Source organism: Taeniopygia guttata, chromosome 13, assembly GCF_048771995.1.
Source record: "Taeniopygia guttata chromosome 13, bTaeGut7.mat, whole genome shotgun sequence".
NCBI classification, from domain to species: Eukaryota; Metazoa; Chordata; class Aves; order Passeriformes; family Estrildidae; genus Taeniopygia; species Taeniopygia guttata.
The window spans coordinates 9,433,019-9,454,580 of NC_133038.1; the positions used below are offsets into that span (position 1 = coordinate 9,433,019).

At 60.0% G+C, this 21,562-nt stretch overlaps 1 protein-coding gene across 7 annotated transcripts; it reads left to right on the forward strand.

The window, feature by feature from the left end:
* The first annotated feature begins 156 nt into the window (after positions 1–156).
* AFAP1L1 (actin filament associated protein 1 like 1) lies at positions 157–20,913 on the forward strand. Of its 7 annotated transcripts, none has more exons than XM_072935145.1 (19): positions 157–273; positions 11,885–12,013; positions 12,429–12,512; positions 12,784–12,908; positions 12,999–13,110; positions 13,417–13,515; positions 13,876–14,087; positions 14,529–14,708; positions 15,330–15,416; positions 15,755–15,848; positions 15,954–16,106; positions 16,830–17,041; positions 17,282–17,427; positions 17,732–17,810; positions 18,080–18,197; positions 18,319–18,483; positions 19,028–19,209; positions 19,433–19,561; positions 19,779–20,913. In XM_072935145.1, exons 1-19 carry the CDS (start codon positions 258–260, stop codon positions 19,800–19,802), a joined length of 2,346 nt encoding a protein of 781 aa, XP_072791246.1. In that variant the 5' UTR covers positions 157–257; the 3' UTR covers positions 19,803–20,913. The 7 variants fall into 7 exon arrangements, with proteins under 7 accessions (XP_072791246.1, XP_072791247.1, XP_072791248.1 ...); XM_072935146.1 differs by having other exon boundaries at positions 19,031–19,209; XM_072935147.1 differs by having other exon boundaries at positions 18,083–18,197.
* The last annotated feature ends 649 nt before the right edge of the window (positions 20,914–21,562 follow it).

The following is a 21,562-nucleotide window of genomic DNA, read 5'->3' on the forward strand; positions in this document are numbered from 1 at the left end:
GTCTCTGCGTGCCCATGGGGATGCAGGCTGGCAGGGGACCCCAGCCCCAGCCCAGGGCTGTCCCCGCGGGCTGTCCCCGGTGCCGTGCCGGGCCGGGCCGGTGCTCGGCGCTGCCGTGCTCCGAGCGAGGGAGGGAGAGAGGGAGGGAGGGGCAGGGGAAGGGCTTGGCCGCCCCCAGCGAGAGCCGGCCCCGCCGGGCGGCCGCTGCCCCGGCACTCGCCCGCCCGCAGCTCCCGGGGCGGCCGCGGCTCCGCACCATGGACCGGCTCAGCGGTAAGGGGTGGGATGGATGGGATGGATGGGATGGGATGGATGGGATGGATGGGATGGATGATGAATGGGATGGGATGGATCGCGCATCCCCTGCCCGCAGCACACCGCGGAGGGCACCGCGGATGCCCGTGCCAGGCGAAGGGAATCGCGCATCCCGTCCCAGCCGAGCGGCTGCATCCCCCCGGCTCTGTGGGACGCTGCTCCCCCCATCAGTCCCCCAGCAGGGCCGGCTGGGGCACGAACTGGAAGCAGTTTTTCTTGGCTGGTAGCAGTTTCTCATCAGCAACCTGCAAGGGAAGCTGTGGGGTGTAAGCATTTATTAAGGGAAATTGTGGTCGCGGAAAGGGAGGTGACGTTCCTTGATGGGGCTGATGGGGTGCAGAGGTTTCCCTGCCGGGGGTCTCCCAAAGGCGCGGAGGGTCCCGTCCCCACCCGCTGGGGAGCGGCTCCTTCCCACGCGTGTGCGAGTGCTGCCTGTGGCCCCGGGAGCTGCTGGCTTTGATCTGGGATCTGTGGGAACCTGCCAGGGCTTGGGGGCAGCTCTGCAGAGAAGGTCCCGGTGTTCTGCTGGGGCTGCCAGCTCCTTGTTGGGGGCACGGGGAGGTTTGCAGGGGGATTCTCCTCGCTGCTGCTGCGGCTGATTGCATGGGGGGCTGCACGGGAGGAGCAGGTGGTGACACGATGGAGCACGGGGGTCCTGGCCCTTGAGATGTCCTTGGAGAAACACTGGCCAAAAGCGATAAGAGAGTGGCCAGGGGCGTCTCTGGCTGCCGGGGCTGGAGCAAGTCCCAGCCCCAAGTCCCAGGGCAGCTGGGGAGTGTTGTGTCTGCAGCCCCGGGGGTCAAGAGTTCCCCTTGCCGATGTAAAAGGATGGGGTGGCGTTTCCGCAGTGGAAACAGCTCGGAGGAGTTTGGGACTGCTGCGAACACAGGCGCGGTGTCAGTGGCCCGCAGGCCGGGAGGGGACAGGGACGGTGACAAGGACGGTGACAGGGACAGCCGTCCCCATGGCTGTGTCCAGCCGGGGTGGCTGTGCCCGTCTGAAGGAGAGGGAGTGCTTTCAATGACACTTGGTGCCAGAGCTGTCCTCCAGGGTCCCAGGGGACACCACTGCTGGGGACAGGGGGGCAGAGGGTCTCTGATGAGAAATTCCCTGTTTGCGCCCCAGCCCACCCCAAAAACCAAAGCTAGGACCTGGTGGCAGGGAAGGAGGGGATGCCCAGCTGGGGGAGCCGTGTCTGGGCATGGTTTGGCCTCTCCACAGGCTGACCCTGCCAGGGAAGAGCTGTTTTATCCCCCTCGCTGGCACTGCTTTGTTTTAGTGCTTGTGATGAATTGCTGTTGGCACCTGGATGACTTTGCTAATGGAAAGCTCCCCCAGCCCCTCCTGCTCATCAGCCAGAGCTGCTGAATCCTTCAGCCAGAGCTGCTGAATCCCTCTGGGGGCTGTGGCTCGTGGAGGGATGTTCCCTTCCCCGCTGAAAGGGGGTCTGGCGTTGGGCAGGAGCTCTGTGCCCATTCCCAGTCTCCGGCTGCTCTCTGGTTGCCCCTTCCCTCACCTGGAGCTGCTGTATCCCGATTTTATCATCTGCCCGGTTTTTCTCGTGGCCCAGCTCTGTACCAGCGGCTGGCTGGGGGGATTGGTGCCGTGGGCTGTTGGCAGAGTTGTTTCAGGTCGTGCTGATGCAGAACCCAGCTCCCAGAGCGCGATTTGGGAGGTGATCCTTTGCTCAAACACGCCTGTGCTCACTCACACACGGCTTCTCCTCCCTCAGTAGTGTCTCTTCCCTGACCTTTTGAGCCACCAGAATTTAGATCCTGCCCCAAACTTATCTGGGCTCTAAATGCAGCCAAGGCGGCGGAGATGTGTCAGGGATAAAGTTGGCTCCAGCTCGCCCACAGGAATGGGGAGGCTGCGGGCCGGGTGGGAGGGAGCCGGGATCATTCCTGGCCGGCCTGGCAGCAGGAATCCTGCCGGGGGAAGGAAGGGCTCGGGGTGCTGAGGAGCACAGCCCGGGCCAGCTGTTAGCACGGCAAGTGCCGGGCTCTGCTCCGCATTGCAGCCATTCCTTCCGCTGAGCCTCACCACCGCCTGTCCCCATGTCCCCAGCCCGGGGGTGCTGGGCAGGGGCTGAGCCCCCCTGGGTGGGCAGAGCAGGGGGCAGCTGGGATGCTGCTGCTGATGAAGGGCTGGAGTTGTTCGCCCCTCTGGATTTTCCAATCTCCCGCTGTGTGCAGCAGGCAGAGCCTGGATCCGTGTGAAGCCTCCTGGCAGCTCTGGAGGGGCTCAGGGGGGCTGCTGGAGAGGGGAAGGACACTGTGGGATAGTGTCCCCCCAGGCAGGAGCCCTGGGGACTGTCCTGTGTGCTGTGCTGCCTGCAGAACCAGCCTCTTTCCCACTCTTGACCTGGAAATGCTCTTTTCCTGTGCAAACGTGCTGAGCTGCGAGGCTGCCCTGGGCTGTGCAGCGGTGCCCGAGCTCCCACGGGCTGCAGGAGGTTCCTATCCCTGCCCAGGAAAAGTTTGTTGAAGGTTTTGAAGGAGCTGTTCCATCCCTGGCGGTGGGAAGCCTTTTCAGAGGAGAACACTGGGCTGGACCCAAGCTCTGCCTGTTGTTCAGTGGCCAGATCACTTGCTGGGGACAGGAGATAACAGTGGAGCAGAGTGGAGGCTTGAAGTGGTTTCTGGCTTCCCAGACTGTGTCCTAACCCCCCAACCCTTCCCTATTATCTAGTCTGGCCCAGCTCCCCCTCCCTCCTGAGGAACACATCTCCTCCTGCATATGAGGAACCCTAAAATGAACGACACAGCTCTGTGTCCTGTGAAATAGCGATTAAATGTCACCGTGCCAGGCCAGCGACAAGACAATGGGACTGGAAACCTTTCACTGGCAGCCCTGCACAAACAAGGGGCTGGCACCCAGGAGGTGACAGGGCAGGGAGGGCAGCGTGGCAGGCAGCAGCCGCCTGTCATCACCCCGAGGTGCTGAACCAGCGGCATTTGGGGAGCTCAGGCCCCTGGCTGGATTCTGGGCTGCCAATCTGCACTGGGAAGGATAAAATAACCTCTCCGAGCCTCCCCCCGCAGCTCCTTCCCTGCTCCTGATAAAGCCTCCGTGGCATCAAAGCGGCTCTTTGGCAGGAGAGGGGAAACTCTGACATTTCGTAACTTTGGAACAAAAACAGCTTTGCTGCGAGGGGTTTCCACGCTCAAATTTTTTTTTTTTTTTCTTTTTTTGAAGTGGTTTTGGCGTGCATTTGATCCTGGAAGTGATAAGAGGGAGCAGGGGAGACGATGGTATGCTCTGATTGCTGGCAATTAGCAGGAGATGTGTAAGGAGCACTTTGAAGAATGGCTTTGGCTTTCTCCGGGTATATTGTTTTGGGTTTTTTGGGGGGTTTTTTTTGTTTTGTTTTGTTTTTTGTTGTTGTTTTTTTGGTTTTTTGTTTTTTTTTTTTTTTAATTAAACCCACCCAAGTTTGTGATGGAGGAACAGCTGCTCATTTTAAGTGGTCCAAAATTCTAGAAAACCGTGGTAGTGAGGGGCAGAACAAGGATTAGAACTTCAGCAGCAGCAGGTTGGAGAGCTGGTTTTGGTGTCCCGGAGTTAGAAGCAGGTGAACCAGTCCCAGCACTGGTGGAGCCACCAGAGCGGTGGGTCACACCTTGTCACCTTTCCCGCTGGGACATCCCGGGTTTCCTGGCCCTGCAGCCCTGCCCTGCAGGGGTTAAAGGGTCGGAAATGCTGTGGGATGGTGGCCTCTGCACCTGATGCTGGGCAGGGGAAGGAAAGGGAAGGGCTGAGAAAACAACGCTCATCCTGCGGGGCAGGAGCCATCCCCCAGGCACGGAGCCCCTCTGCTGTGCCCAGCCTGGGGACAGGGCTGAGGTGGCACTGAGAGGGTCCCAACCCTGCTGTGCCCAGCCTGGGACCTGGGGACAGGGCTGAGGTGGCACTGAGAGGGTCCCAACCCCCCCAGGGGCAGGGGACTCGTGTCCAGCACAGCTCTGAACTCATGGGCATTGTCAGGGCAGGGATGCCAAGGTCGGGGCTGGGTTCTGGGCACATCTCCCTGCCCCAGGGCCACAGGGACATTTCCCCCACTGGCATCGGTGGGTTCTCCTCCCAGCAGCTCTGGAAAGAAGGTCCCACATCCTGCTGTTGGAGGCATTTGGGAAAGAGCAGTGGGATTTGGGAAGGCTGATCTTACAAATCCCTGCCCATCCCCTGCTGGGTGAGGGTTTGGATCCTCCTCCTCTCCTGCTCAGGATCCCGTCACAAACTCCCCGGGTGACTTCTCCTCCCAAGCTGTGCCAGCCCTGGTGGCCTCCCCACGTCTCACTCCTGCAGGTTGGGAATTGCATCCGAGGCATTTTGGAACTTCCTTTGGGGAATGGGGATGTACAGGATGTGGAGAAGTGTCTCTTGGGGTGCAGAGAGCTTTCCACCCCCGCCACAGCAGATTTTGGGGATGTGGGGGCTGGATCCAGCCCTGGGTGCTGGTGTGGACTGGTGGGAATTGGGGGTTCCCACTAGAATTTCTGCAATTAGCTGGAATTTCTGCAATTAGCTGGAATTCCTGCAGTTAGAGGCTGAGGTTTGGAGGAGACCAAGGGCTGCAGAGAAGTGACAGCTCCAGGTGCCCACAGGCAGGAAGGTGTGACCCAGGGAGGCTTCCCACTGCTCTGCCCACCAGAGAGGGTGGGCACAGGCTTGGGACACCGTGCCAGGGCCTCTGCCAGCTCTGGAGAGGAGCCCAGGCCAACCTGTTGCTGGAGTTTTGCTTGGAAAAGGCCGACACCAAAATTTTGGTTGGAGGAAACACAGTTTATTCTGGGTCCTGAGTAATCCTAACATCTTCTCCTCTGCCTGAAGTTTGTTTTTTATACATTACTCAGCAGGTCTCGCCCCTGCCTGACTATTCCTTTCATGGGCATCTCAAACCTCTCCTTTTCATTCATTATTTAAATGTGTTTTCCAGCCAGAAGCCTCCAAGGCCAGCTCCCAGGCTGGAGCATCCTGCCATGAGCCTGCTGAGCCTGGCACCGAGTCCTGAAATGTGGTCTGGGGCTGGCACTGAGCTCTAAAATGCATTCTAGGAGTACTAAAGCTGCCCCGTGTGATTTTCCAGAGCTGATTTGCTGAGCTGGGCTGGCAGCTGGGGTTAGGAGCAGAGTTTGGGGGCTGCCCGTGGCCCCTCTGGGGACACAGGAGGGGCACTCAGATCTCTCAGCTGGGGGATTTGATTTGCTCAGCACCTCGCTGTGCTGGGTTGTGACCCAGAAACCAGCCCCTGCTCCTCTGGGTGTGGGGCTGGCTGCAGCCTCCAGGCCAGGGGGGTGAAGTTTGCTTTGGGTGAGCCAAAGCAAACAGCCACAAACTTCTCCAGGGGGCAGAGAAAGGGGGACAGCCCCTGGAGAAGGGGCACTGGGGGGGGTCAGTGCTGGTCTAGGTCACAAGGAGGTGCTTGTTGGTGATTTAATCAGCATGTTAATTATTACCTGCAGCACTCAAAGCTGCTGTGAGGAAGAACATGCCCTGCAGGCCAGCAGGGGCTGTCCAGCAGCCAGGGCACTGCAGGGAGCCTCTGCCCCTCTGATCCCCGTGGGTGTGCTGGGGAGGGACTGTCCCACCCTGGGGTGCCCAGGGCAGTGTGCAGGGTGAGGGGGATCCCCCAGCCTCAGGGGAGCCCAGAGCCAGCACCTCTCCCTTGGGCTGCCCTCCTGATCCTGGGTGGGATCCCAGTTCATCCTGGCTCCCAATTAATCTAATTACACTGGGAACAGGCTTCTCTGCCCCCCGGAGTGAGTGATGGCTCCTGCAGTGTGGGAGCTGCCAGGACACGAATGCAGCTGATAATCTTTGCCCTCTGCACACTCCATCAGGCTGGAATTACACTTCCCTCCATCGGGTTTCCTCGGGCAGGAGCTGCAGGAGGATGTCAGGAGCTGTCTCCTGTGGGAAGGAGTGTGCTGGGGTTGGGCTGTTTGGAGTCCTGTTGTGTCCAGTTCTGGCTCCAGGGGTGTCCCACAGCTCCCTTTGCTCGTCTCCCCTTTTTGGGAGGTGCAGAGGACTCAGAGCTGCTCTCTGCAGGGTGGAGGAGCAGCTCTGGGCTGGGTAACTGGTCTCTGCTGGGCAAGGCCAGGAGATGAGGCTCTGTGCAGGGCTGTTGTCCTGGGCAGAGGTGCTGGGACAGGCCAGGGACCCTCTGTGCCACTGCTGGAGTGAACTGGTGCCACTGGAGCCGAACTGGGAAAGGATTCCCAGAGCTGCTGCCAGCCCTGGGTGTCTGCAGCAGATGGGGCAGTGATGGAGATGGCTCAGCAGGCACAGCCAGGCACCTTTTGTGCTTTTTTACCCTCCTGGTGGCACAGCCAGGCACCCTTTGTGCTTTTTAACCCTCCTGGTGGCACAGCCAGGCACCCTTTGTGGCTTTTTAACCCTCCTGGTGGCACAGCCAGGCACCTTTGTGCTTTTTAACCCTTCTGGTGGCACAGCCAGGCACCTTTTTGGGTTTTTAACCCCTCTGGTGGCTCATCTGCCCATGTTGAGGGATGGAGAAGGATGGAGGAGCCCTCCAAGCCTTTGTGTAAGGGCAGCAGCCGCTGCTCTGGGGGGCAGAACTGGGGGGCCTTGTGCCCCCTCAAGCAATCAGGTTCCACCTTCACCTCCCAGGACTGATTTTCCAAAGTTATCAGCTGAGGATATCAATTACTGCAGGGCCACAGTGGCTGCTCTGCCTGCGTGGTGGGAGTGCTGAGAGCTGAGATTTGAGCTTGCCTTGTGCTCCCCATCACCCAGGGACGCTGCAGGAGCCAGACTGGGAGCAGGATCACAGAGTTATGGCAGTGAGGGACAGCTGGAGGGCCAGGCAGGGTGGCAGGAGCAGCCCCGAGTGCTCCGTGTCCTGCTGGGATTGTTGGATGCTGTCAGAGGCTCCCCCCATCCGCCCCACTCAAGGGGCCCTTGTTTGCAGGCAGGAGATGATTCATGTGCACCGAGTGGCCCCTCAGCAAATCTTCCACTCTTAGGGGATGTTGCCAGGGCTGGAGTGGGATCATTGATGGCTGGCTTTTCTGGCTTTTCCCTGGAACCCCTCCGGCCTGGAGCAGGAGGAAGAGGAGGAGGAGGAGGAGGAGGAGGTGTTTTCCAGGCTGCTGTCCCTGGCCCTACCAGCCCATCCCAGTTTGCCCTGCCCCAGCAGGTGCTGAGAGATGGGAGCAGAGCCTGGCTGGGTCAGGGCTGCCCCTCTGCTGCCCGCCTGGCAGGGCAGTGCCACGGCAGTGGCCTCAGGCAGGGCTCGGGCAGCTCTGTCCCGCTGTCCCTGCACAAAGAACAATTCTGGGAGCGCCAGACCTCCCCCAGCCAGGCACTTCCTCCTCCCTGGCAGGGAGAAACCTCCTTGGGAATGGGAATAGGGATGGGGATAGGAGCAGGAACTGCCCTGGGCTTCCTCAGAGAGCAGCAGGAAGGGGCTGCCAGCATCTCACCCCTCTGGTGATGCCCACCAGCAGGGCATGGGGACACGTCCCAGCAGGGCAGGTGGCTCCACACCGACCTGTGAGCACGGTCTGTGTGCTGCAGCAACAACTCCGGGTGTGTTTGTCCCACAGGCACCTCCCTGCACGGCTCCTCCAGGGGTTGGGGTACCCCTGGGTGCTGTCCCCCCCTATTTGGGACATCCCAGGAGCTCTCAAGGTTTGGTTGCTGTGGGTGGCAGCTGTGAGGAGCCCCGTGCCGGCCCTGCCCCTGCCAACAGGAAGGATTTATTTGTGCCTGGGTTTTATTTTAGCTACAAACAATGGTTGTTACTCCCAGCATCCGATTTCCCCCGGCCCCAGGCATCACCTGGCGCAGGAGGAAGCGTGGCCGGAGGCAGGAGAGCCGTGGCCACAGGATGGGGGTCCCTGTGCACCTCCCACTGCATTTCAGAGCTGGGGTTCAGCATCTCCCCCCTCCCCAGGGCTCTCTCAAGCTGCAGGTTGGGCTTTTCTTGGAGTGAGAACTCCACGGGGTTGTCTTATCTCTCCCCTTGTAAAATCCGGGTCTCTACAGCAGGAAACTCCTGCTTTGGCTTGGCCAGAGACTCTTCCTCCTCCTCCTCTTCCTCCTCTCTGCAGGTTTTGGGGCAGGGAGGCTCTGCAGCTGCAGGCTGCGTCCAGCCCTTATCTCTGTGCTGGGAAAAGGGTCCCGAGCAGGGCAGCACTTGTGGGGTCCAAAAATAGAGCTGGGCTGGTGGAAAGGGGGCCTGGAGGGGCTGCAGCTCCTTTGCAGCGCCCTGCTTGGTGCTTGTTAGAAATCAAAATTTGTCTAGCTAAATTAAAATGAAAAATAAAATATTTATTTTACAATCAAATTCTACCTAGCCAGCCACAAGGAAAGAACAGAGCCGAGCCCGGGGTCGGCCCTGGGTGTGCAACAAGGAGTCAGCCTCAGCAGAGGTTTTCCTCCATGCCCACACACCTCCATCCTGGCACAAGCGGTTTTTATAGGGAAAATTCCGCCTGAGGCCAAGATTTCAGCAGTCAGTCTTTTCTTCTATTCAGAGTCCATATGGTAATAAGATTTTCTTTTTTGGTGATGAGGGAGAACAATTCAGTGTCAGGAGTTGGTGAATCCCTTGGTGAAGTTTATGGGAACGCTGCATTCACATGGATCTGCCCGAGGATTTCCATGAGATCCATCTCGGGTGGTTCACAGGAGGATCAGCACCTGGGGTTTCTGTATCTCCCCAGCCATGGCCCATCCCTGGGGAGCTGTACCTTCTTACTTGTAAATCAGTTTCCAATCTACACCCGGTCTGGCCTGCGAAGGTGGTGGGAATCCTAAAACAAACATGTATACTCCAACAAATATTCAATATCACATACATCATATTAGAAATGGCAGGAATTACATCTACTACACATAACAGTGCTGCTGCCAGGGCAGGCTCTGCCTCGGTGTCCTGCTGCTGTCCCCTGGGCTGTTGGAATCTGAGGTGTTGATGATTCCAAGATTGTAGAAAGTCTCTGTCTGTCAGCCCCGCTGCCAAAGAAGAAGTTGTCATTAATCTGTGCTGGTTTCAAGGTTGTTTATTCTGTTTATCTCTAACATGTTCTGCTGCCCTGCCGCAGCTCTGTCCTGCAGGGCAGCGTGTGGGGCTCTGCCCTCAGTGGGATGTTACAAACATTAAATACCACAAACTACCTGTGCTGGATTTACAATAACGTGCCAATATCTGTCACCTACGTTGGACAGTGTGTCCCCAGCCTGAACCAACAGAAAAATGCCAACACCACAGTGAAACATGGAGGGCATGAAGAAGGAGAAAAAGGACAAGACACACCCAATTTCCTCCATCTTGTCCCCTTTGGACCCCTAATCTAGAATCCTAAAATTTTACTTTTGCACCCGTGCCACACTTAATTATTACTGATATCAAACACTCAGAGCTGGTAATTCATCCTGTAAGATTGAAAACTCTTTTGCATGGACAGAAATCGCAGCCAGTGTCTCTGGGGGCTCTGTCCAGGGGGGTTCCTGACCCCTGCCAGGGTCCCAGACCTGCCAGGGCAGCCAGAGGGAAGCTCTGGATTCCCACACTGGGCCAGCTCTGTGCTCACTTCCACCAGCTCTTGTCCCTGCCAGGTGACTTTGGGTGTCCCTCCATGCCCTGCTGCCCCCCTGGAGCAATCTCCCCTCGCTTCCTGCAGCCCCCCTGCATTAATTTCCTCCAAGCTGGAAGCCTGACGAGGGGAGGAAATGAATTCCTTGCCTCCCTGTGCTCCCCCAGGCTCTGCTGGTGCCCTGCTGGGATCACAGGCCTCTTTGACTGCCCCCTCCCTCCCCCTGGCATTTTGGAGGATGTTTAACAAGGGAGACGGAGGGGACAGCTCAGCTGGGGGGAACAAAGGCGCCTTCAGAGCTCTGTGTCCGTGCCCAGGGTGCCCGGCTCAGGCACGGCTCTGAGCTCAGCCCTGCCAGCAGCCCCGGTGGCTCGGGCACCTTGGCTCTGGTGCCCCGGGGGTCCCTGTGCCCCCTCCCTGCCCGCTGTGGCACTGTCAATAGAAACCAGGCTGCCCTTGGCCCCTGGCTGGCACAGAGCCCTGCACCGAGCTGGGGGCTGTGCTGGGACCTGTCCTGCACGGGGCAGGGCATGGGGATCTGCCTGGGGTTTGGGGTATTTGGGATTGGGGGGATGCTGCTGACCCCACGGCCTGGGGTTTGGGTGTTCTAGGATTGGGGGGATGCTGCTGACCCCACAGCCTGGTGTTTGGGGTATTTGGGAGTGGGGGAATGCTGCTGACCCCACTGCCCGGGGTTTGGGGTGTTCTGGGAGTGAGGGGTGCTGCTGACCCCATGGCCAGGGTTTGGGGTGTTCTAGGAATGGGGGGATGGTGCTGACCCCACAGCCTGGGGTTTGGTGAGGTGTGGAAAGCCTGTACAGGGAGGAGCCTGCACTGTCCCCATCCCCGCTGTGGGAGCTGCTGGCTGAGCAGGGGCAGCAGGAGGGTGAGTGACTCCTGAGGTGTTTGCAGGTGTTGGCTGGCCAGGGAATTTCAGGCTTTTTGTCCCAGCTGCTTCCTTGCAGTCCTGCCAAGCCCTGCGGGGAGGATGTCTCACCTTCCTGGAGATCACCAGCAGGAGCCTGTGCAGCACTCTGCACCATCCCAGGGAGGGTTTTCCTCTCTTCCCTCCCTCCCTGCCTCTGCAGAGGGGCTCACCCCAGCCACCAGGCAGAGCAGGTCCCCACCGGACCCGTGTGCTGGCTGAGCTGAGCGTGGGCAGGACCTGTCCCGCCTGTGGGCTGTGGGATGTCATTCCAGCTCAAGGAGCAGGAATCCCATTCCCTGGGGTTGCCTTCTCCTTCCCCAAGGCCTGAGGGCTGCTGGTCTGCTCCTCCTGGGGCAGTGCTGAGATTTCTCCTGCTGCCTGGGGCTGCAGTGGTGCTGTGGCCAGCAGGGCTGAGGCTGCTCTTCAGCCTGGCCCTGGGGAGGGAGGAGGAAGCAGGAGGACTGTGGAGGTAGAGTGCAGGGAGGCAGGAAGAGCCTCGTGAGCCACATCCTGCCCTGTGTCCTGGGACCGTGGCCATTCGGGCTGGCACGTTGTCTCTGTGCCCAGGGGCTCGTCTTGGCTGGCACTGCTCCACATCATCCCCCTCCTGCCGGGCTCCCCGTCACCCCTTAAACACCAGCTGCTGTTCCTGTGCTGCTTTTGGCTCCATGCTCTACGTGAGGAAGGAGGATCCCATCAGCATCTCAGAATCCTTCCCTTCCCCAGGGAAATGCCCTGTGCCAGCCCTTGCTGCTGCCTGCTTTGCTGTGCCAAGGAGCAGTGTGGGGACAGCTACAGGGTGTCCCCACACTCTGGGGCACACGCTGTGCCCTCCCTGGAGCCATCCCCATTACTCAGCATGTCTCTGGTGACCCCTGGGCTCTGTTTGTGTCCCTGGACGCCCCAGCCAGCTGTGTGCCACCCCAGCTGTGCTGTGAGGATGTGTGGTGGCTGCCAGAGGAGGGATCCTGCACTGGGAGGAACTGCAGCTCTTTCTTTCTGGAGTTCCAGCCCATTTTGCCTTGCCTTAACCCCAGCACCCCCTGGCTGATGGGATTTTTCCTGCTCCCCTCAGTGCTGGACCAGCTCCTGCCGGAGCTCAGCGTTCTGCTCAAGCTGCTGGACCACGAGTACCTGAGTGCCACCACGCAGGAGAAGAAGCTGGCTGTCTCCAGCATCCTGCAGAAGCTGCAGCCACCTGCAGGTCTGTGGTGGCCAGGGGCTGTTCCCAAAGGCCATGGGGGTCCCCAGCAGGGCAGGGATGAGCCCAGCACCTCTCAGCCCCCTCAGGGCACTTTGCTCTGTGCTTTCCCCTCTGAGCTCCTCCCTGGCGGGGAGCAGGGCTGGCGTCACCGTGCCCCGGCTCCAGGAGAGTTGTCCCTGCGGAAACGCTGTTTCCAGAGCTCTTCCTGCCCGGGCTTGTGCTGAGCAGGGATTTCCACAGGAAGGCCAGCACTGTGCACCTGGGCCTTCCCAGAGCCCCATTCCTGCTCTCCTGGGGGAGCTGCAGCATCCCCGGGGGTTCCTCCATCCCCAGGGCCTGCTCTGTGTCCCCGGGGTTGTGGGGATGAGGGGTGCCAGTGCCTGCCCCTGGCTCAGAGCATCCCCCTCAATTCCAGGGAAGGATGGGGACTACATGTACGTCAACACAGCGTCCCTGGGCAATGGCACCAGCTTCGTGGAGTCCCTCTTTGAGGAGTTTGGTAGGTGTGGCTGAGCTGGAGGGGTGGCCTGGGGGACACCCTGCGTGCGTGCTGGTCCTGGGGTGCTTTGGAAGAAGGGTGACAGTGACATCCTCGTGTCCATCATCGCTCTGGCTGCTTGTTCCTGCTCCCTTGGAGCTGTGTTCAGCGGTGATTCCCTTCTCCCAGCACCTTCCCAGGGAAGGGCCACGGAGGGAAATCCCTGCAGGGCACAGCTGGGGTGTCCAGCTCTGCTTTCCTGCTCCCCTCACCCTCTGCTGACCCCGTGCAGACTGTGACCTGCGGGACCTGCAGGACATGCAGGAGGACGAGGGGGACACCAGCGACGCCGTTGGCTCGGAGCTGGCAGGGAGTCAGCCGGCCAAACCTGTAAGTGCCCGGCTGTCCCCGAGCCAGGTCAGCGTGGGGAGGTGGCAGTGACCCTTCCTGTGCCCTGATGGGGCTCCTGCTGCTGCCTGCCCCATGCTGGAGGTGTTTCTGCTCTAGGTTCCTGCGGATCCTGCTCCTCCTCTGCCCACCACTCCCCCTCCTGAGGATTACTATGAGGAAGCGCTGCCCCTGGGCCCTGGCAAGGCCCCCGAGTACATCACCTCCCGCAGTGAGTCCTGCTCCCCCCAGGCCAGCAGGAGGGTGGGGGGAGCCCCACAAGCTGCCCACTGCATCCCTCACTGCCTGGCAAACCAGGCAGCTCTCAGCGGCTCATCCTGGGGAAGGAATCCTCACTGCTGCCACCAGCAGAGCTCCTGTCACACTCCTTGGTATTGCAAGGAGCTGTTTGCTGCAGCCAAACTGGGAATGAGACATCAGAGCCATGGGAGGACCAGTGCTGGGATGCCCTGGAGGGTGTGCCCTGCTGAGGGAAAACCAGGTGTACCAACCCCAGCCCGCTCTGCTTCCCCTGCAGACAGCTCCAGCCCCCCCAACTCCATCGAGGACGGCTATTACGAGGATGCAGACAGCAGCTACCCCGTCACCAGGATAAACGGGGAGCAGAAAAGTTCCTGTAGGTATCTGGGTGCCCTCGATATGGAGGGGACAGAGCTTTGGCCAGGTCCAGCCCGAGGTGGGGCTTGAGCGATGGGCTGGGGGCTGCTGGGGTTGAGGCTGGAGAACCAGGATTTCAGAGTGTGAGCCTTGCAAAGGAATAAAGCAGCCCAGGGCTCTGGGTGGATGCACCTGGGGCTCGCTGCTGGGATTCCAGGGGAAGTGGAGGTGGCTGCTGCCCAACGCTGCTGTTTCCAGAGGATGCCACAGACTGCAGCCATCCCAGCGCCCAGCCCAGCTCTGTCTGGAGCTGCTGGGCATGGGGAACCCTGGCAAGGTGTGTGACACCTTTTAGGGTGACTCCCCCGCTTCCTTCCAGACAACGACTCGGATGTCATGAGCAGCTCTTACGAGTCCTACGACGAGGAGGAGGAGGAGGGCAAGGGCCAGCAGCTGACACACCAGTGGCCCTCGGAGGAGGCCTCCATGAACCTGGTGAAGGATTGCCGGATCTGTGCCTTCCTCTTGCGCAAGAAGCGCTTCGGGCAGTGGGCCAAGCAGCTCACCATCATCCGGGATGGCAAACTGCTGGTGAGCCTGGCCTGGGGGCACACACACCTCCTGGGGGTCAAACTGCTGGTGAGCCTGGCCTGGGGGCACACACACCTCCTGGGGGTCAAACTGCTGGTGAGCCTGGCCTGGGGGCATACACACCTCCTGCGGGTCAGGAGGGTAGCTGAGCCCAAGCTGAAGGAACAAAAGCACCATCCAAAAAAAGCCCCTGCCCCAAGGCTGCCACCCAAGCAGCAGCTGCCCTCGCTTACCTTGCAGGGGAACAGAGGGCTGCCCTATTTTTGGGACACCACCGAGTGAGAGGTCACCCTTGGGCTGTTGCACAGCCTGAGCCACCTCCATCTGTGCCACCAGCGAGGGACTCTGAGACTCTGTGCCACCTGTGGGACCCCCCAGCACAGCACAGCAGCCAGCCAGGCAGGTTTGGCTGAGCCCTGAGCAGTTCTTCTCTTCCCTCAGTGCTACAAAAGCTCCAAGGACCGGCAGCCACACGTGGAGGTGCCCCTGGCCACCTGCAACGTCATCTACGTCCCCAAGGACGGGCGGCGCAAGAAGCACGAGCTGCGGTTCTCGCTGCCGGGGGCTGAGGCGCTGGTGCTGGCAGTGCAGAGCAAGGAGCAGGCTGAGGAGTGGCTCAAGGTACCCCTGCTTCTGCCAGGGGCATCCACAGACCCCCCTTGGCATCCAGGCTGGGGAGGGGGCTGCCCTGGGAATGGCCTTGCCCTGCTGGAAGGGGAAGGGGGCTTTGCTCCTGGCTCTTATCGGCGCTTCCCAGGGCCTGGGCGGCTCCGTGCTGATAGCCCGGCCTGGGGGATGTTTGCTCTCCCCTTCCTCTTCCCCAGAGCCTTTTCCTGCCTTTGTTCGGGGCCGGGAAGCGGGGGCTGCGGGGAGGGGGCGGTGGGTGGGAAAGGAGCGTCTGAGCACATCACCAACACGGCTGTCACCCCAAATGTGGGAGAACGGGGTGGTTTTACACACCCAGGACACGGCACGCCTTAAAACAGGGGGGGCACGAGGTGTCCTGTGCTGGCAGGGTGATGCTGGCTTGGCACCTAAGTCTCTCCCTTCCAAAATTCCTGATAAAATCCACAAAACTGGTTGAAGTTTTGAAGGGGCCAAGGTGTGAGCAGTCCCGATCTGGGTGTGCTGCCCTGAGCTGTCCCCCTGGTTCAGCCTGGCCCTGGTATGAAGGAGCTGAGCCAGGGAGGGCAGCCCTGGCCCTGGGGCCGTTCTGAAGTGACACTGGGGCTGTCTGTGCAGGTGATAAAGGAAGCCAGCAGTCCAGCAGCAGGCGGGATGGAAGCCCCCACCTCCCCAGTGATGCCGTGCAAGATGGAGCTGGACAAGGTGATGATTTCTGAGGGCCCTGTCCAGTGGCTCTGTGGGGCTGCTGTGGACAAACCTGGGGAACACGGGGCTGGAGGACCCCAAATTGTGCTGGGGCTGCACAAGGAGCCCTTCCCGTTCTCACAGCAGCTCTGTAGGGCTGGGAAGGGGAAGCAGAGCTGGAAATGGCAGCCCTGTGCAGGGGGATGAAGGGCTGGGAAGGGGAAGCAGAGCTGGAAATGGCAGCCCTGTGCAGGGGGATGAAGGGCTGGGAAGGGGAAGCAGAGCTGGAAATGGCAGCCCTGTGCAGGGGGATGAAGGGCTGGGGGTGCTGCTGATGGGGTTCTGCTCTCCCACAGCGGCTGTCCCAGGAGAAGCACACCTCGGACTCGGACAGTGTGGCCATGGGTGACAGCGGGTCCCCAGCTGCCCGCAGAGAGCACGGCGAGCACGGTACAGTCCTGTCCCCACTGCTGTGTGCCCCTGGGCAGCATCCTCTGCAGCCAGGTGGGGTGCCAGGACACGCACCAGGGTCACACAGCTACCCTGTCCTTGCAGGGAAAGGCAAAAAGGGTGGCCTGGCTGACCTGAAGGGCTCCATGAGCCGGGCAGCGGGGAAGAAAATCACCAGGATCATCAGCTTCTCCAAGAAGAAGCCGTGCCCCGAGGACACCCAGACCTCCTCCACCGAGGAGGACATCCCCTGCTGCGGTTCGTGCGGGCTGGGGGCGAAGATGGGGCTGGGAGTGGGGTGGGGTCAGTGGGCAGTGATGGCTGCAGGGCTCAGGGGTGGGGACAAGCTCACTAGTGGGGCTGTGACACTGCCACAGGCTGGGAAATGCTGCCCAGGCCTGGCTCTGCAAATTCCAGTATGAGTAGGCAAGGGGTCACCCAGGTCCCCAAAAACAGGCTTGGGGGAGCTTTGTGGTACCGAGCCAGCAGCTCCCCTGGGGCCAGCTGGTTGTCTGGGGGGAAACTGAGGCACAGAAGGGCTGGATGAGCAGGAAGCCATGCTGTAAGCTCGGTCTTGTCAAAGCCTGCCTGTTGTTATTGGACACGAAGTAAGTACACAAACGCTCGGTAAGTTTAAAGGTTAAAAAAAAAGAGTGTTTTATTCAAGCATCTGATATTTACGGAATTCTAGACATGACTGTGGATTGGAGGATACTACTTCTAACTACACTGGTCAAACTAACAGTCTATCAGTTCTCTTTTTTTATAAAGAAGAATGTAAAACAATTATTATTTACATGAACAGCGTGTGAGAACTCTAGTAGAAATACGCAAATAGATCAGAAGGTTGAATAAATTTCATGAGAACTTTAAAACTTTCAAAAGAACTATAAAAGAAACCACATTTAAAAATCAGGGCCACGCCTGCCGAGGCCCAGGGGGGGCAGGCACTGATGCCCTTCCCTCCCCTGGCACCCCCAGGCTACCTCAGCGTGTTGGTGAACCAGTGCTGGAAGGAGCGCTGGTGTCGCCTCAAGGGCAACACCCTGTACCTGCACAAGGACCGCACGGAGCTGCGCACGCACCTCAGCGCCATCGTCCTGCGGGGCTGCGAGGTGCTGCCCGGCCTGGGCCCCAAACATCCCTTCGCTTTCCGCATCCTGCGCCACGGGCACGAGCTGACGGCGCTGGAGGTGAGCGGGGTGGGACGGGGGGACAAGCAGCCCTTGGGATGAGCAACGGCCCATGCAAGCAGAGCCTTGTTTTGGCCTCCCCTAAAAAGCTCAGGGTACCTTTAGGGTGAGCTGGGGCAGCTGCATGGGAATTTGGTGTACAGAGGGGGGTTGTGCACGGCAGGGATTTGCGTCAGGAGGCAGCAAGGATGAGGGGCTGGGAGCTGGGCATACATCCCCAGCTCTTCCTCTGTCCTCCAGGCGAGCTGCTCTGAAGACCTGGGCCGCTGGCTGGGTCTCCTCTTGGTGGAAACGGGCTCCCAAACAGCCCCAGAGGCCTTGCACTACGACTACGTGGATGTGGAGACCATTGCCAACATCGTGACGGCCGTGAGACACTCCTACCTGTAAGGCCGTGCTCCTGCTGTGCCAGGGGCTGGGTGCTGGGCTGGGCACAGTGATCCTTGGCCCTGTGGAGTCCCTGGAATGGCACAGGCTGGGCTGTGGTTCGTGGCTGTGATCTCGGGGATGGTCGGTGCCCAGGGGTTTTTCCCTAGGGCAGGATGGGAAGCTGAAAGGGTTTCATCAGTGCTGATGGAGGGGGTAGTAGGGTAGGGTCATGAGATGCAGGAATCTCTCTAAGCTGGGAGGGTTCCCTGAGGGGCTGGCAACGATGTTCTGGAAAGGAATACCCCACCCCTCCTTCTGCAGGTGGGCCAGCTCCTCCCAGGATCACCGGGCGGACTCCTCTCGGGTGGTGTACGATGATGTCCCCTATGAGAAGGTTCAGGTGAGCATCACTTCGTGGCTCATCCTCTCCCACCACAGTGGCCCAGGGAGCTGTGGCTGGGCTGGGATAGTCCTGCAGGTGTCTCAGCTGGGACATGGCCCTCAGGTGTCTCAGCTGGGACATGGCCCTCAGGTGTCTCAGCTGGGGTGGCCCTGTGGGTGTCTCAGCTGGGGTGGCCCTGCGGGTGTCTCAGCTGGGGTGGCCCTGCAGGTGTCTCAGCTGGGGTGGCCCTGCAGGTAGGTGTCTCAGGTGACTCTCTCTCCTCCCAGCAGGCAGAGGAGGAGCCGGGCCGGCCCGGGGCCGCTCAGGTGAAGCGCCACGCCTCGTCCTGCAGCGAGAAGTCTCGGCGGGTGGACCCGCAGGTCAAAGTGAAGAGACACGCGTCCAGTGAGTCCCCGGGCCACAAACGTCCCCAGGGCTCCTGGCCAGTGCCGTTCCCTGAGGGATGTGGGTGCGCTCAGCTGGTGCCATGGGTGCAGCCCTTCATGGGCCCTCCCCGTGCCTGCAGGTGCCAACCAGTACAGGTACGGCAAGAACCGGGCCGAGGAGGACGCCAGGCGATTCCTGACGGAGAAGGAGAAGCTGGAGAAGGAGAAGGCGTCGATCCGCAGCGAGCTGATGTCGCTGCGGAAGGAGAAGCGGGAGCTGCGGGAAGCCATGAAGGGCAGCACGGGTAGGTCAGGGCCACCGGAGCGCTGCCAGGCTTTGGGCACAGAGCGCGGGGACACCGGGATGGCCGCAGGGACGGCGTGGCTGGGAGTGGGGCTGGCTGCAGCGCTCTGCAGGGCTGGTTGCAAGGCTCTGCCAGGCTGGCTGCAGCGCTCTGCCAGGCTGGTTGCAGGGCTCTGCTGGGTTGGTTGCAGCGCTCTGCTGGGCTGGCTGCAGCGCTCTGCCGGGCTGGCTGCAGCTCTCTGCAGGGCTGGTTGCAGCGCTCTGCCAGGCTTGTTGCAAGGCTCTGCAGGGCTGGCTGCAGCGCTCTGCCGGGCTGGCTGCAGCGGTGTTCCGGGCCGGCTGCAGCACTCTGCTGGGCTGGTTGCAAGGCTCTGCCGGGCTGGTTGCAAGGCTCTGCCAGGCCGGCTGCAGCGCTCTGCTGGGCTGGTTGCAGCGCTCTGCAGGGCTGGCAGCCCCATCTAGTGTCCCCGTGCAGGAGGATGGGTGGATTCTCGTGCAGGAGCACGGGTGGATTCTCGCAGCGCTGAGCTGGGTGGTTGTGCCAGCAGGGCCGCGGCTGCAGGAGCTGGAGCAGCGGGTGGCGGTGCTGGAGGAGCGCTGCCGGCAGAAGGAGCAGTCTCGGGTCGATCTGGAGCTCAAGCTGACCGAAGTGAAGGAGCAGCTGAAGCAGTCGCTGGCAGGAGGGCCGGCCCTGGGGCTGGCTGTGACCAGCAAGGCTGAGAATGGGGTATGTGTCCCTTTTTCCTCGCTCAGAGCTCCAGCTTCTGCAAGAAACAATGGTTGGGGTTTTGTGGGGAGCAGCACAGGGGAGAGGGGACATCCCTGTGGCTTTGTCCCACTGTGAGTTGAATTTGGTCACCTCATCACAGTTCATGCTTTTTTTTTTTTTTACTCTGGTTGTCAATGCTTCCTGGGTTTCCTGAGCTTTTCTTGCTCCCCGTTTTCCACAGGAAACTACAAACAAGCCAAACGGGAGCCCCCCTGAGCACTTGGTTCCTGTGAACTGTGCGGCAGAGCTGAGGAAGAGGAGCCCGTCCATCATCCCTGCCAACACGGGGAGCGTGCTGCGCAAAGCCAAGGTCCTGCTCGGCTCTCCCTCTCCTCCCTGGCCCCACGGGAAATCTCAGTCTTTGCCCCTTTTTCAACCATGAAATCATGGAAGTGCAGGGCCAGCTGGGTGAGGGAAATGCTTGGAAGGTGCTGGGTCCTAAGCCCCCAGCAGGGAAGGATGCCCTGAAGTGTTGCTTTTCCAGCGATGTCTCCTCATCCCTTTTTTTTTCTCTTCTTTGTCTGCAGGAATGGGAAAAGAAGCAGACTTAAGTCAGCCTGCCAAGCCCTGAACACACAGTGGGGATCACAGAGGAGCTACCACCCCCTTTCTCTGAGACACTGGGAGGGTGCTGGGAAGGCGTGGTGGAAGAGACCTTCTGCCAGCCCCACCACTGCGGCACCACCACCACCACAAACTGGGAAAGGGGGCGGGAGGGGACTGGGGAGGCGGGTGGGGAAAGGGAGTCCCTTGTGGATCAGGGTCACAAACTGCTCCGGGGGAGCCTGCCCTGGAGCCAGGAGTCCAACACAAACTCTGGGTGCAGAAGGAAGGAGGGGAGAGCCTGGGGCTGGCAGTTGGCACTGCCCAGCAGGTGCTCCAGTTTTGGGGATCAGCGTGTGCCCAGGCTAACATTTGCCAAAGCAACCATGGACTCGCTGGGGTTTTCGGCCCCCTCAGTTTTGAGATTCAGGAGCTGCTCAGGACCAGCCACTTCGGAGATGCCAGTTGTTCACCCTGCTCGCTGCTCCCAGCTCTGCAGGGTCTCATCTCAGGGTTCCTCATGGCTCGAGCCTGCTGTGCCTCAACCAAGTGCCTTTGTCCAGTATTTCCTTCTTGTTCTCCGGGCAATAAGGGTGAGGCCATGGTGCCTTCCCTTGGAATGAAGGAAGCTCAAGTGTCAGCACTGGAAAGCGAATTAACAGTGGGCGCCTTTTACCTTTGCTAAACAGCTTAGAAGTGTTGTGAAGCTGATGGAGGCAGGTCAGCTTCGTGCCCTGGTCCCATGCTGGTTTTGGGGGGAGAAGGGAAGGGGACGGGGCTGTCTTCTGGCCAACAGCACACTCACACTCCGGCTGTTGCACTCAGACACAGCTTGGTAAGGCATGTGATCAAAGTGTAGTGAAGGGAAGTCTAAAAATTAAAAACCACCAAAACAGCAGGGCTATTGGAGCAGAAAAGTGAAGTAGGGTAAGGTCATTCAGCACAGGCAGAAACAAAAGGACAGGAATGGAAATGCCCCAGCTTTTGTGCTGGGAACAAGGGAGTCACCATCACCTTCTCATGCTATGGACTGCCACAGTTAACCTCTGGAGCTCGCTCTTCCACAGCCTTGTGTTAATACCTAGGTAAGCAGCTTTTAATAAAAATGATGGCACTGGCCTGCCCGGTCCTGTGGCTGAGGGAACAGGGTGGGAATGCTGTTCCTGCTTCCAGGGAAAGGGCTGGGCTGGGCTCAGCAGCCCTGTGGCAGCAGCTGCTGGGACAAGCAGCACCCTGAAAGCACATCAGAGAATCCCAGACTGGTGTGGGTTGGAAGGGACCTTAAAGCTCATTTTGTTCCAAGGGGCAAGGACACCTTCCACTATCCCAGGTCCGTATCGGCTCCATCCACTCTGGCCTTGGACACTTCCAGGGATGGGACAGCCACAGCTGCTCTGGGCACCCTGTGCCAGGGCCTCAGCATCCTCACAGGGAACAATTCTTTCCCAATATCCCGTCTAGCCCTACGCTCTGGCAGTTTGAAGCCATTCCCTCTCATCCTTCATGCTGGCTCCCCATGAGTAACCCGCAGTTGTCAGCAGCTTTGGCCAAGGCTTTGGGCTTTGGTTAATGTTTATTCACCATGGGTAAGGAACACTCGCAGTCTCTTCCAGTCCATTCCTGAACTAGAGGTGAAACCCGTGCTGGTACCACCCTTTAACCTGCTGTGTGTCCCGGGGGAGCAGCGCTGTGTCCGAGCCCAGGGGACCGGAGGTGTACCCGGTGTCCAGCTCCGAATCCACCAGGACAGGAGCTGGGGCTGGGTCAG

What these genes read in the sequence shown, in the direction of transcription:
- AFAP1L1 (XM_072935145.1), top strand. An exon ending in TCCGGGATGGCAAACTGCTG is followed by an intron (nt 14,088 to 14,528) that starts GTGAGCCTGGCC and finishes CTCTTCCCTCAG; the next exon opens with TGCTACAAAAGCTCCAAGGA. An exon ending in AGTGAAGAGACACGCGTCCA is followed by an intron (nt 18,198 to 18,318) that starts GTGAGTCCCCGG and finishes CCGTGCCTGCAG; the next exon opens with GTGCCAACCAGTACAGGTAC.